The 15,255-nt window shown below is 46.4% G+C and overlaps 1 protein-coding gene across 1 annotated transcript in view; it reads left to right on the top strand.

Annotated features, from left to right (window-relative positions):
* SLC39A8 (solute carrier family 39 member 8) overlaps positions 1-6,393 on the top strand; it is a 238,445-nt gene extending 232,052 nt beyond the window's left edge. The window contains exon 9 of the mRNA XM_069630700.1: positions 5,594-6,393. Within this exon, the coding sequence (XP_069486801.1) occupies positions 5,594-5,743 (150 nt within the window). The 3' untranslated portion in view covers positions 5,744-6,393. The remainder of the gene's footprint in view (positions 1-5,593) is intronic.
* The last annotated feature ends 8,862 nt before the right edge of the window (positions 6,394-15,255 follow it).

The raw sequence follows: 15,255 nt of genomic DNA on the forward strand, positions 1-15,255 counted from the left end.
CCAGTTCAAGATCCCACCCGGCGGGGCTCTGACCAGAGAGGAGGACTGTTGCTGGTCCGGACGCTTCTTGGACTGTTCGGGTCTTGGTCCCTCTCTTTGTTTGCTGAAGTATCAGCGTTGGTTTTGGTGCTGGTTGGTAGACTCCTGTCATCCGCAGCAGAGGACGTTGTCCAGTGCCCCGGGTCCGGTGTGGGTGGTCTGGTCCTGCTGGTGAGCCCGGTGATTCGCAGCAGGGGTGCTGTGTGCCCCTGGGTCCGGAGCCGGAAGGGTGAGAGGCGAGTGCAGCCGGAGTGCAGTGCACTGGTGGATGTGGAACTTGGTGAGCTGAGGCGGGCCGAAATACTCTGGCCCCGCGCAATCTTCCGTGGCAGGATTTTGGGGCGGGTTCCCCCCCCCCGACCAGAGGAGGTGAGCTGCTGAATTTTGGAGTGACGAGGGTTACAGCTCCTGTAAACAGAGTGTTTCCGATCGCGTTTTGAGGACTTTCTTGGCGTCAGAGTGTTAACTGCCCCTGCAGCCTGTAGGTGGCGCTGTGGTGCGCGCTCGTCAGCGAATGTCATGGCCATACAACAATGTCAGGAAGGGATGTTTCTTCCTGCGCAGCACGGCCTCAGAGAAGTGTCGGAACTACAACCTCTTTCTGTGATGCACGGCCTCAGAGAGATGTCGGAACTACAACCAAAACAATCCGAATTTCCTGCGGTCACACTTGATGGGGAGTGCGCATACCCGAGGGTGTTTGGCAATAGTTCCAGGAAGAATTCCTCAGTGACAAACAGTCAGGGCAGGAATGAAATAAGCGACTTTTTGGCACAATTGGTGGGAATGGATGGCATTGAGGTGAGAACTCATTTATCACTGGAAATGGAGGGAAGCTTAATGATCGTGTCTGGATGTATGGACGCCTACAGTGAGTGCAATGGAAGGCGGTGGTTGCCACTTGCAGGGGATTTCACAAGAAGGCTGGCAAGGTGGCGGCCGCTGGATCCGGACCAGTGGGGAATAAGTAACGTGATGACGGATTTGACAAGGCACAAAATAGAGGTATGTGTTTGGTGAGGCCGGTTTTATTTGGTTAATGCTGTTGTATTCATGTTGTGGCCTCTGGGTTTAGTACAATTATGGTTTGGGTTCTGGGTTGATGTTAGAAGTTTATGGCCTGTCATTTATGTACTGATGTCGTGTTTATGTAAGTGGCCTGCTATTAGGACATGTTTTTGGGTCTTCACTATGGACTCGTGGGGGTGGGGTCCATGGGACATTGTAATGCTGTGTATGCAATGTTTTCTTGCAGGTTGGCTGAAATGGACATGTGGGTGGGGGTATGGCGCTGGGACTTTAGCGCCATGTCACTTTCATAGATTTTTGCATTTACAATTACTGGCCATGCATTTTATGTTTTGCATTTCAGGGACATGTTGGGGTTTGGCGCAGGGTTTTAGCGCCATGGACTTGAGCGGGTTATCGCTTACTGTGGGTTTTACATGTTGTCCTGCAGTGTTATGTTTGTCGTGTTCGTAGGGGCATTACCCCAGGTTATGTGGGGATGATACCAGTACTTTTGCGGGCAGTGAGGTGCTTTCACTGTATGCACATGCTGGGATGGTGGCGCTGGTGCAAGAACTTTGGCGCCATTACGGTGCAAGAACTTTGTGTCATGACGTCTGTTGGTTGTTGTTTGTAGGGGCATGTCCCCTGGTTATGTGTGCATGCTGCCTGTGTTTTTAGGAACAGTAAGGTGCAGGCTAGTGGGCAGTTAGGTGCTACATAGCGGGTAGTTAGGTGCTACCTGGGTCATCTTTGGGGGCAGTGAGGTGCTGTCTGGGTCATTTTGGGGGCAGTGAGGTACTGTCTAGCGGGCAGTTAGGTGCTGTCTGGGTCAACATTGGGGGCAGTGAGGTGCTGTCCAGTGGGCAGTGAGGTGCTGTTTGGGTCATTGTTGGGGGCAGTTAGGTGCTGTCTAGTGGGCAGTGAGGTGCTGTCTGGTTGTTGTCACAATCTGGTAGGTGGGGTAGCGAGGTGTTGTGTTGGCTTTAGGTTATTGAGGTGCAGTCGGGTGTTTTAAGAGACTGTCAGGTGCAGTTTGGTGTGTTGGGGACAGTGAGGTGCTGTCTGGGTAATTTTTGGGGCAGTGAGGTGCTGTCCATCAGGCAGTTATGTGCTGTCCGGGGTTTTTAGGGACAGTGTGGTGCTGTCTGGTTAGTTTCGGGTGTATTTTAGGACAGTTTAGTGAGGTGCTGTTTGGTTGGTTTCTGGTGTGTCTTGGGGGTTTTAGGGCACTGAGGTGGTGTTTGTTGGGACTGTGAGGGCGGTCTGGTTGTGTTCTGGTGTTTTAGGGACAGTCAGGTGCTGTTTGTTTGTTTTAGGGGCAGTGAGGTGCTGTCTGGTCGTTTGTAGGGGCAGTTGGGAGCTGTCTGGTGTTGTTAGGGACTGTGAGATGCAGTCTGGTTGTCTAAGGGGCAGTGAGGTGCTGTTTGGTGTTTGTATGGATAGTGAGGTGTTGTCTGGATGCTGGCCACATGCTGGTAGGTGGGGTAGCGAGGTGTTGTGTTGGCTTTAGGTTATTGAGGTGCAGTCGGGTGTTTTAAGGGACTGTCAGGTGCAGTTTGGTGTGTTGGGGACAGTGAGGTGCTGTCTGGGTCATTTTTGGGGACAGTGAGGTGCTGTCTGGTTGTTGGTAGGGACTGTGAGGTGCAGTTAAGTGCTGTCTGTTGTTTTTGGGGCAGTGAGGTGCTGTCTGGTGTTTGTAGGGATAGTGAGGTGTTGTTTGGGTTGTTTTATGGTGTATTTAGGGACAGTGCGGTGCTGTTTGGTTGTTTTAGGGTCATATGCGAGTGTGCCCTGGTTGTTTTAGAGTTTAGTGAGGTGCTGTCTGGTTGTGTTCGGTGTGTTTTGGGTGTTTTAGGGTAGTGAGGTGGTGTTTGTAGGGACTGTGAGGTGAGGTCTGGTGTTTTAGGGACAGTGAGGTGCAGTTTGGTGTATTTAGGGACAGTGAGGTGCTGCCTGGGTCATTTTTGGGGGCAGTGAGGAGCTGTCCATCCGGGAGTTAGGTGCTCTGGTGTTTTAGGGACAGTCAGGTGCTGTTTGGTTGTTTTAGGGGCAGTGAGGTGCTGTCTGGTCGTTTGTAGGGGCAGTTGGGAGCTGTCTGGTGTTGTTAGGGACTGTGAGGTGCAGTCTGGTTGTTTTTGGGGCAGTGAGGTGTTGTCTGGGTTATTTTGGGGGGCAGTGAGGTGCTGTCTGGTTGTTTTAGGGGCAGTAAGGTGCTGCCTGGTGTTGTAGGGATAGTGAGGTGTTGTGGGTTGTTTTAGGGGCAGTGAGATGCTGCCTGGGTGTAGAGGGGGCAGTGAGATGCTGGCCACATGCTGTTAGGTGGGGTAGCAAGGTATATGCATTTTAGGACAGTCAGGTGTTGTTGGTTGTGGGTTGGGCAGCGAGGTGCTGTTGTTAATTTAAGGTTTATTTAGGTGCTGTCTAGGGCCTAGTTAGGGATTGTTAGTGTTGCTATGGCGGTACTAAGGGGTTTTTAGATGATATATGTTTTGGGTAAGGGCAGCTAGGTGCGGTCTGGTCATTCAAGGGGTTGCCAGATCCTGTGTCTAGGTTAAAGGGAAGCCAGATGATGTTTGGTCATAAGCTTTATTTTTGGGGTTCTGTTCTCCTTTGTTGTTATTCAGCTGGTTCATAGCGGGTGCCTTCAGGCTTTGGGGAGGGCCTGTGGTTGAGTTCCAGCTGTGTGTGTGTGTGTGTGTGTGTTGTCAATTTTACAGAGTATGGGTTAGAATTGTGGTGTAGTACAAGGGCTCAGTTGGGAGCTGTTCGGAGATGGTATGAGCCATTTAGTTCGGAACATTTATTGGCGGTGTTCATCCATCCTCATGGTGGGTGATGTCATGGGGGTTGTGATGTGTCAGTGCAAGGGAGGGAGACATATGTCATGACATGTTCTGGGCCCGATTATGGCTATTAGTATTGGGTTGGTTAAGAGAGGGACATATATGTCATAATCTGTGTGGGATTGATTATTGCTAGGTGTGTTGTATTGGTTGAAGAGAAGGACATATATGTCATAATCTGTGTGGATTGATTATGGCTATGAGTGTTGTGGTGAAGGGCAGTGATGTTACTAACATTCTAGGTGGAATGTTGATGTGGTGATGTCACTGGGATTCTAGATGGAATGTTGGTGTAGGTTTGGTATGCAAGGTTCTACTGATGGAGTTGGACATAAGATTCTGGACCAGATGGATGTCCCAGTGCTTTCTCTACTTATGAACTTAAAGAATAAACATACATGTAAAATAATTACCTTCTGGAGTTACATGATTGAGAAGGAGGCTTAGATTATATCACCTAACCATCAAACTATGAACTCAAGTGCCTGCCAGTGTTTTTTCAAAGCAGTCTCCTAAGAGTTAATGGATTAGTTGGAGTTGTAAACGAGCTACTTGTGTCATAAGAAATGTCTTACCAGGCCTGCCTTTATCCACTCGATTTGTAAGCACTCTGGTCCTCATTACGAGTCCGGCGGTAACCCACAGGTTCTACTGGCGGGTTGCAGCCGAACTCGTAACTCTTTTCTGGCGCCTTACCTTGCGGTGCCACCCGGACATTACAAGTCCAGGCGGATTGGGTATTCAGGCGCCGGAAAATGTTAGTCCCCACTCCCATGGAGCCCCATAGGACTCCATGGGAGTGGGGACACGGAAACACCAGCACTGTTGCTAACGGTGCCGGTGCTTCCTTTACAAGTCTTCCTACCGGGACCGTTGCACCAGGCAGGTCAACCTGCCGGGCTCAACAGCCCCTGCAGGCAGACTTGTAGTGTGGAAGTCCAGAAAGGGTGCTGTTACATTGCAATCAGCAATCTTATTCACACTGATGTGCTGTTAAAACCAAGTTTTGGCTAAGCCAACAGGTTTGGCTTGTGTATAAGTATTAAACTTTTGTCAGGCACTGCTTTTAGATACCCAGGTAACTCACGCTATTTTGCGCTTGCTACTATCAATGGCCAGATAATACCACCACGGCTTTGCCTGGCAAGTGCTTTCCCATGCCTACACAAAAGTCCAAACCTTTGCCATTTGTGTCCATGCTGTGGAAAAGCACATCCGGGGACTTCAAAGTGCGTCATGACCTGGGTCCTGCTTCCAGGTGCTTAGTCCCTTAACATTAACGAGTCCCCCTCCCACTATGACACAAAAATAAGTTTGGATAAACCTTTCTTCAGCAGAGAAACATGGCTTTGGTTTAGTTGATTTGCAGTCATAATAATAAACCATATTTGGGTTCTTCCACACAAACTCAAATGGAGATTACTCGCTTTGATTGTTTGCGGCGCAGCTGGCCAAGTGGAAAAGGGCCTCACCAAATTAGATGCCCGGGTCCTGCCTCACCCTGTGACAGCTCTGGGTATTTCCAAACGTATCGAGCTCTCTGGGTGTTACAACTGTTTACATTTGAATCTTTCGTGCAGTTTCGAGCTTTGGGAGCTGCTGACCTTCAGAAGTCTCCTAAATAGCAGATTAACGACCATGCATATTTTCTCCACTAGATGGCAATGTTGCACTAACCATGACCCATTTTCTTCTTCCAGTTCCCGGAAATGAATGACATGCTGAAGGAAAAGATAACCGGGCGGAAAACCGACGGCCTGTACTTCGCCATCCAGAATTTCGGGCTCCTAACGGGGTTTACCATCATCCTGCTGATCACCCTCTATGCAGGGGACATTCACTTGGAGTGAGGGTGGGCGACACTGATCCAGGAGTCCAGCCCATCAAGACTGAAGAACTCTTGAAACAACTTAAATTAACTTCCAGCATTGATCACTTTTGAAAGAAATTGTTTTCCAATTTGCAGAATTTACCGAAAATGAACATTGGTTTTTAGGATTCAGATCAGGCCAATGAAGCGGACCAAATGCTGCAGTGTTACAAACAAAAGAGAAAGTGATACGCATTTTTCTTGGTGTTATATTTATTGGGTGCACCCGCGCATTACCTGTACAGTGTTATAGTGAGCAGCTGGTGCTACAATATATTATACTTTGATATACAGGCAGCTCTGGCACCTTCATTCCACGTGATTCTCAGGTTATCATAAGAATGAGCTCACACCCAAATAGATGCTAAGATTACCAAAGGTTCAAGCCCAAGCGGCATTTCATCGAATTCAATCATGCACATCGATTTTCATGAGTTTTGTTACATTTTTTTGCACTTGTCAATGTTTCAGCACTGAAATTGATATTCATACCATCACCACTAACTGAAAATGAGGCCTTCGTTTTAAAATATATATATAGATTTATAAAATGAATGTGTATTATGGGACTGTGCTTTTATTATGAACAGAACAGATTTTTATGCATTAAATATTCGACTTCAACTTTTATTGGACATGTGTTCTCTTTGGTGTCCATTCATTCAGCATGTGCTGTCCCCCAGGCTGTGTGTTTTCACAATGCCATGTCTATGACTAGACGTTGACCCATCGAATAGTATTTGTATTTTTATCCATTTATTTGGGAACAAGGATGTTTGACCAGAACCTCTTACATCAGAAACAACCTTACACAGGGCAATCCTGTAACAGGGGCCTTACATAAGAGGGAACACAATGGAATGACTGACCAGGTGATAGGGAATGCAAAATACATACACCATGGACAGAACAAGGCACGCGGCAGATAGTAGCCCAAGGCAATTGGATATGTACAAGGTTCAGAGTGCAGTAAATCCAGGGATGGGGTAGGCATGGAGAGGAAGGGCGTCCCTCTAAGCTCAGGAGGTGGAGCGTCCGTGCAGATGTAAACAAGTGGATTGTAGTGCTCATTTCTGACGTGGGAGGGTCTTACGTTGCAGTGGCGAGGAGCAAGGAGGGAGAGAGATGAGCAGGTGGACTGAAAACAGATAGACTAATGAGGGAGTTAGAGCGTAGGTGGCACGGGGGAGACTAGTGAGGGATAGTGCCTCGATGGCTTCAAAGTAAGAATTGGATATGTGAGCATTTCTCAAAGCTAGCCAGCCAGCATGGACAAGCTGATGGGGAGAGTGAGATGAGGCGAGAAGACTATACAGGGCTTTTGTGATGAAGTGGAGCATGTTATCAAACAGAAGGAGGAAGTGGAGGGAAGGCCGTGCCGAGGCTAGCACAGTAGTCAAAGTCACTGTGCACCAGAGCTACTACTTACCTCACCAAGAAACTGTCTATCTCCAGAGGCCAGCGCACCACCAGAAGCCACAATAAGGCCAGAACGCAAACAAAGAACTGTAAGAGGGAAAAACAGTAGTCTCACGTTTTCTTGCTATGCACCATGTCTGGAACAAGTAACAAACGCAGATACGAATGGACCCCTCCATCCTTCACTTCAGGAAGGACCTGAAGACCCTACCCGTCCAAGGAACATTTCCACTCTACTTCTATCCCTCTGGAGCCCCCCCCCGCCCCGTCCACTGCTCCCACTCCTCAACCCCACTTCTCTGTTACCGCTTTTAAACCGCAGGGTGTGTCCCGTATATGCTGTGCGGTGGGCTTCCCGGCTGGGTTTGTGCTTTATAAATCCTGTACATACATACAAAACTTGCAACGGAGGAGTGGGGTAGTCGAGGGTGGATTTTCCTGATATTAAACAGGCGAATCCTGGCAGCAGTAGAAGCTGTAGTAATAAAAGGGAGGCAAGTGATATTGCTTTAAAAAAGGTCTGCATGGTCACGTGCCTTATTAGATTGGGCGACCATGTCAGGGTAAAATAGAGTGTGGGTTTTAGGATATCCTCTATAATCAAGCATGCAAACAAAATTTACATGCAGAACATTTTTATGGAGATTTGGTTATCTGGATGCTTACTGGTCATTCTGAAAATTCAACTTGATTTTACTATTTGATGACTGATCGAAATCCGTTCTAATTTGTTGATAATCACCAGGTTATCCATTCGTACCATCAGGAAGCTGCCCAGAAGCTCCAGCCATCGCCTGTAGTAAGGGTAGTGGGGCCATTATCAGCTGTCACTGTGCAGGCCTGGTAGTTATTGGTAATATCAATCCAGCCAAAACATCCATGCAGTACCACATTGTTGAAAACACATTTGCTCCCAGAGAAAAATGCTGACGGAACACAAAGTTATTTAAAAAAGAATAAAATGTTGACCATGAAAACAATAGAGTTCTTTCAAATCTGGAAAGATTATTAAATCGGATTCCTCCATTAACATTAAAAACAACAATGCAAACAACACAAGATAAAAACCAAATAAAATCAATCCCCACATTTTAAACCCCGACCCTCGACCTATGACATACCATTCATGGCTCAGCCTTTGTCCCAGACTGATTCTGGGTAGTCTCCGTAGTACAGCCTAGACATACATAATTTTAGCACAACGTGACATGACACACTTGACATAATCGCACAAGTTATTCATAAAATCAGCATCATTACACTTCATAATGTACCACATAGCCTCCCCACAATGTTGGATTTTGTTCTTGATAAAATGTGGTTTTAGCAGCTTAACACTACAAATCAATAAAAAATGACTTAAATCTTCCTGGGCGGCCATATTGCAATGGCAGATTTTAGACCAAGTCCTCGTTCCCGTCCCGCATTCAGGGGAAGAATGATCAATCGTATCGTGACTGTCCTCTGAGTTTCCGGTGTTGGAAATGTACTAAGTCTTCTCCCACAGAAACTGTCACGTCTCAAAGTGTAGAACAGACCCAATGAATTCAAAGTAGATGCCATTAGATAATCCCCACTTCCTGAACAGTTTACAGCCTTCAGAGTACCACCTAACCCCTGACAGCGTCAAGAGCATGCAAAGTCACTAAATTCCTAGTTGCAATTTGGATTCACCATTTCCCCCATGTAAACTTTCATGAAGAAGAAACTAAACTTAAACCTGGCTTGAGTTTCAATTTTTGACGCCCCCATTTCAAGTCGCAAAGCACTATTGGGTGTGCCTGGTGACAGGACAAGTAATTTTTTCAAAATATTATTCTGTAAATCCTCCAGCCTTAGAGTGCCCCCAGATTTCACTTGGATTAACAAAACGGTCCCCACCTTCCTCGTATATACCTCTAGGCATTTTTTTAAGACTACCATCACCAAATCTATGGTAGAATCTTAGGAGTCCCCCCACCCTTAGTGTAGCTTTCTTATGTAGCATATCTAGATGTTTCGCCCACTTACTACCTTTTGCAAACATAACACCTAGATAACAAAAGGAATCCACCACCTCCAATCTTCGCACCATCTAAGGACCAGTGGTAAACAATTTTCTTTCCCCCTTTCCCAAAAACCCCAATTTCAGATTTATTCATATTTAACTTCATAGCTTCAGCTTATTGCTATCAAAGTAATTGGCTGCATGTTTTACACTTTGTTGCAGACCTCCTGGTGTCGAATCGATTAAAACAGCATCATCAGCATATAGTTAAGATGCAAAAGAAATCTTTCTTGGGACCAGGCAGCGAACTTTAGACCCCAATAATGTTGGGTTAAAATTGGCTAAAAATAGTATAATTAAAGGGGGGCTAATGAACATCCTTGCTTTAACCCGCGGTTAGTAATACAATCCGTAGAACTCCCAGCCTTGTTGCTCGGGACTACCGCATGAGTATTCGTATAGCAATTTATTATCATCTGCAGCAAACCATTAGGTACCTTCAGAGCCTTCAGCCTTTTCGACATAACGTCCCTGTCCACAGAGTCAAAGGCCTTTTCAAGATCGGAGAATGTTACATATAGTCTACTTCCTCTAACCTTACAATATTTTTCAATTCAAACATTTAAGATCAAACAATAGTCCATCGTAGAAAACCCTTCCCTAAACCCTGCATGCAAGGAGTGCAAAATGTTATTAGAATCAGCACAATCCCCTAATCTGGTTTTCAAACATGTGCAGAATATTTAGGGAAATGGGCCAGTAACAGTGTGAGTCCTTCGTGGATCCCTTTTTAACAATTGGGACTATTATGGCTTTGTTCCAAGAATTGGGAATTTTGCCAGTCAACACAATAGCATTACAATGTTTAAAAAAGATGGGGCCAATAGATCTTGGCACCATTTTAAATAATCGGTTCTCAGGCTATCCGGTCCGGCCGCTTTACTGGAAGGTAACGTTTTCACACAGGCCACTATCTATCCGTGGTGAACTATGAGATTTCTGACCTCCCTTCCTTCAGAGCGACCTTGCCCGCCTGCTCAGGGTCAAACAGAATATTAGAAAAATGGGATGCCCACCATTCTAAACAAATTGAGCCCGGGTCAGAGTCATATTCAGCGATGGTTCAAAACCCCTGGCAAGCGGCCTCCACAATAACTTATAATCATTAGTGAGAACGCCTTCTCCATCTGTTCCCATTGTCTCATAACAAAATCTCTGTTTCCCTCTCAACAGCCTTTTATAATTCCTCTTAAAAGGAATCAAACCACCTCCCTTCACTGCCTTATGGATTTCCCCTTTTGTTTTCCTACACTCATGGTCAAGCCAGAATGCACCTTTTACCCAAGTCCTACCATTATTATATTGCCTGCATAACTTACTTCATTCATTATTTATTCCCACGATTAGTGCCTCGTAACATTCAATCAACGCAGTACCCCCCTCGGGTAAAGTATTATATTTCTTTATAACATCACCTCTTGTAGTGGAGGACATACTACCATTCATTGGCTTCTGACTCAACCGTCTGACCGCTACCTGTGCTACATGGGCTTCATTATGACGATCAACCTCAAGTTCCAGAGCTTGCCTGGGATATAATAACTCCAGGCACAAAGGAAAATTAACACTATTACACTGTTTACCCACCATTAAGTGCGAGACCCAAGGGACCATATAGCTCCTAATCACACAATAATCAATGAATGTAGAGCTTTTTCCTCGCAGTCATCCGACACTCTCCCATTTAATTCCACCAGGTTATACTCATTTAACAGCTGATCAAGCTCTCCACCCCTTGTACCCTGCCTATTATTTAAACAATTCCTGGCAGGTATGCCACATTGTTACTCTCTCTTCTGCTTTTGACACGGTCAACCATACCATCCTGCTCAACCGTCTCCATGATAACCTGGGTATCACTGATCAGGCTCTGGCCTGACTGACCTCTTTCCTTTCTGATCATCCCTCCCAGGTCATACTGGGGTCCTTCCTATCATCTATCTACCTCTCTACATGTGGTATTCCCCAGGGGTCTAACCTCTTGCACTGGCTTTTAACCAATACCTGGCAACTCTCGCCCACTGCATTGCCATTTTCTGCTCAAATTTGCAGTGCCACGCTGACAACACCCAACACATCTTCAGGCTGCCCTCAGCCACCTCCTCTCCCTCTCTCATCTCTGATTGCTTTACTGCCATTCAAGATTGGTGTTCCGCCAATGATCTTTGTCTGAATGCCAGCAAGATTGAGATCCTCCTCATTGGCACACCTTCTCCATCCTTTCCCCCCTCACTCTCTGGCCTGCCTCCCTTGGCCCTCCTCCTACCCTCTAAGAACCTCTGGGTCATCTTTGATTTCACACTTTCCTTCTCCACCCACATCTCTGATGGCTCTAAAAAGTCAAACTTCCTACTGCACCTCCTCAGAGGGACTCTGTCCTTCCTCTCCTTCCCCCAGAAGCTCACTGTCTCCCAAGCTCTGGTTCTCTCTAGGCTGGACTTTTGTAACAGCCTAGAAACAACCTTTCTAAACGTACCTGCCTCTACTCTCCACCCTCTGAAACTAATCCAGAACAGGACTGCAAGACTTGTCCTTGGCCTCAAGCCATGGGATCGTATCTCTCCAGCTCTGAAATCTCTGCATTGGCTCCCAGTGATGCAAGGATTAAATTCAAAACCCTCTGTATTGTCCACAAGGCTTTCTGGGGCCAGGGTCCAAAATACCATCAGCTATCCCTCCACAAATACCTCCCCTTCGAGCTGTTCGCTCCTCTACCTCTAACTCCCTCACGGTCAGTCATTTTTCAAAGAAATTAGCTTGGGGTAGACCTCTGTCTTCGACTGGTGCCTGCCTCTGGAACAGCCTCCCTGCCACTCTAAAACCTGAGGAGAACCATCTCCGGTACCGGAAGCACCTCAAGACCTTCCTCTTTGCTTCTGCCTCCCTCCTCTCCCCTGCTGATCTGTTCTCTCCTGGCACCGTGCACCTGGCCATGCTCTGTCCTCCGGGTCCAGGTTCCTGCTCACCCTGCCACCCTCCCGCACTAACTCTGGACCACCCCTTGCACTGGGGACTGTATCTGTACCCATACAGTTCCCCCCCTTTTTTTTCTTCCTGCACTTATCTGACCTACCCTGTCTGCTGTCTTAAACTCAGCACTTGCCACTTGCTGGCTGCACTATCACTTTGTTGCTTTTATTATTTATTTATTGTTATTTATTCTGTTCTCCTTTCGCTCCACACTTTACTTTCCACTTCTCCCCCCTTCCTTGCACGTTTCACCTTCCCCATGCACTTGTGTGTTCTCAATGTCACTGGGCCTAGTAAGATCGTTGTTTTGTTCTCCTCTGTTCCCCTCCCTTGCCGTGCTCTGAAGCACTTGCGTATGAGCGCGATAGAAACAAAATATCAATTCAAATTCAATTAAAATTCAATTAAGTCTGTCCTTCTCTACACTGATCCTCAGCCCCAATTTGGCATTCTTCCAGATACCTTGACACCTTAAAGATTTCTGAGAGGAAAATAAACCTTCACCACCAATAAACCATGTAAATTGTGGACTGATATTAGAACCACTGCCTCAGTATGCCTGCTCCCTCCCTCAACCCTCAGAATCTCAAACAGTATTGACTGCCTGACCATGGTTACAACAGCACCACAGAAATGCCATTTCCCCCTTCTATTTGCTTTTGAAAAAAAACATACAAAATCTGCGACTGGATCCAACTTCTCGGTCCATGTCTCTTGCAGGCAGATGATGTCAAAACCTGTAATGTATTCAACCCATTCTGAATGTATAATTTTATCTTTCAGGCCAGCCACATTCCATCAAATCAACTTGAGCATTGGGAACCCAATACCAGCATCCCCAACTAGAGACGTAAGGTATCATGCAGCCATAAAGATGATCTTTTGCCTCCCTGGAAATCCCCTGCATCAGTTCTCTCTTCTGAAATTAGTGCTCTAACTCACTAGGGTTCATGTAAATTAACTGGTTCAACTGGACCACTCCAACAAGACCCTTCCTGCCACCATCTCAAACAGTTTTCATCATGGTTTCCACAGCTGTCCCAAGTGGGTCGAACCAGGAGTCATGTCGGTGGCAAATCTTGGCTTTAGAGTCCAGAACAATCTCAATGCCTTTGCTCGCCAACATATCCCTACATTGTATTATACAGGCCATAATATGGGGTAATTAAAGCCCATCCTAAATTACAACCTCCAGCAATAAATACAATTCTGTTTAGTAAGATCCTTGCATTTAGCAGTTCGCTATTATTTTTGTAATCTATCCTGCTGGAATTTTGCAATTTGTCTAGAACTATTTCAAGTGTTTGCGTGCGTGTAAATTGTAAATTTCTTTTATTTGTCTCAGAGTTAGTAGTGGCAGAGAGAAACACGCTCTCAATACCCATAGAGCGTTAATACCCGGCCCTTTTCAACCTACATTTCCCAGACTGCCTGGGGCCTTCATTTGGAAACATAAGGCACTTCAGCACCGAAAGAGTTAAAATACTTGGCACGTATCACGACTCTTCACTTGCTGCCGATTTCCATGCCAATCAGGTATCCAAAAACTGCTTATATTATCTTCGCCTGTTGAGGAAAATACAGCCAATTATTTCTAAGAAGTGTGGCTCCATTTATCAGGCCATAGTTCTGTCTACACTTGATGATTGTAACTAGCTCCTGATTGGAACTAACAAGAAATGCCTGTCCAAACTCCAAACCACTCAGAATGATGCAGTCTGAATTGTAAAAGGCGAATCGAGGTGGGAACGTATCTCTACAAGAAGACAGGATCTTCATTGGTTCCCCATTGCTGCTCGTATATCTTTTCAAGCAGCGGTGTTGGTGCACAACTGTCTTTATGTTGCTTTACCTGCCTACCTTAGAGCTATCATTTTTCTCTATGTTCTAACTAGATCACTTCACTCCTCCAGCACAGGCCTGGTGAAAGCTCTATGTTTTAAGCAGACTAATGGCTTAGGTAAATCCTTTCTAGCTATGTCGGTTAAAATATGGAATTCACTTGCCCTCGATTTGAGACTAGAAAATAATTCTCTCACATTTCGTCGCAAGCTAAAGATGGTCTTATTTGAGTAATTTATAACTAGGTCCGTGCGCATATATAGGACTTCTTTGAGTCCCGTCTCTAGTTGTATGTGGCCTTATGTTTATGTTTTGGTGCGCCTTGATGTCTGCGGGTTTTGGCAACTTACAAATAAATAAATAAAATACAATCGGGAAGTATATGAATTGTGGAGACTATCTTTAAGGAAATGTCACTAACTCCCAGGATTCAACGCAGGGCACTAATACATGATTTCTCACAACTGAAAGAACCCACTGGGTATTATAATAAATCCACTCATCCACTCTGGGCTTTCACCCTCCCCTCTGATCACCTCTCTCCTGGTCAGACCACTCTCTCCTCTCTTCTAACCTGGGCCACCTTGGCCCTCTGGCTGCACCTCCTCCAGCCCTGCCAACCTCGTTCACGAACATCCGTCTGATGAAACAAGTGTCAGCTGCTGCCTTCTCATCCATCTTCATCCCCCCTCCCACCACCCGTGACTCTACCTCTGACTCTGCTCTCAGCAGCCCCCATCTGGCCATTACTACCACTCTGGACATTCTTGCCCCAGTCATAAGAATCCGCCTGAAACCTGCCTCTAAGCGTAATACCTGGTACGACTCTGAAATTGCAGCCCTGAAACGCAAGTGCAGAGCTGCAGAACGGAAGTGGCAAATCTCAGGCTCACCCTCTGACAAACTGGCCTGCTGCCTTCTCCAAAGGCAACACAGACTCCACATCCGTGCCAAGAAAAGGGCCCACATACAGTCATGGGTATGTGGTGCATCTTACAACACGGCTGAACTCTTTAAAATCTGCAGGGAACTAGCCAACCCTTTTGCAGTCTCCACCTCTTCCTTCCCAGGCCCTCTGCAGCGAACTGGCCGTACACTTCACCACAAAAATTCTGGACACACTGAACACCCTGGCTACCCTCCCCCCCCAACCCCTTCCCCTTGCCTCCTATTGCCTCCCACTCTCCTTATTCCTCTCTCTCCTCCTTCTCCCC

Source organism: Ambystoma mexicanum, chromosome 6q, assembly GCF_040938575.1.
Source record: "Ambystoma mexicanum isolate Mex_15411 chromosome 6q, UKY_AmexF1_1, whole genome shotgun sequence".
Taxonomy (NCBI): Eukaryota; Metazoa; Chordata; class Amphibia; order Caudata; family Ambystomatidae; genus Ambystoma; species Ambystoma mexicanum.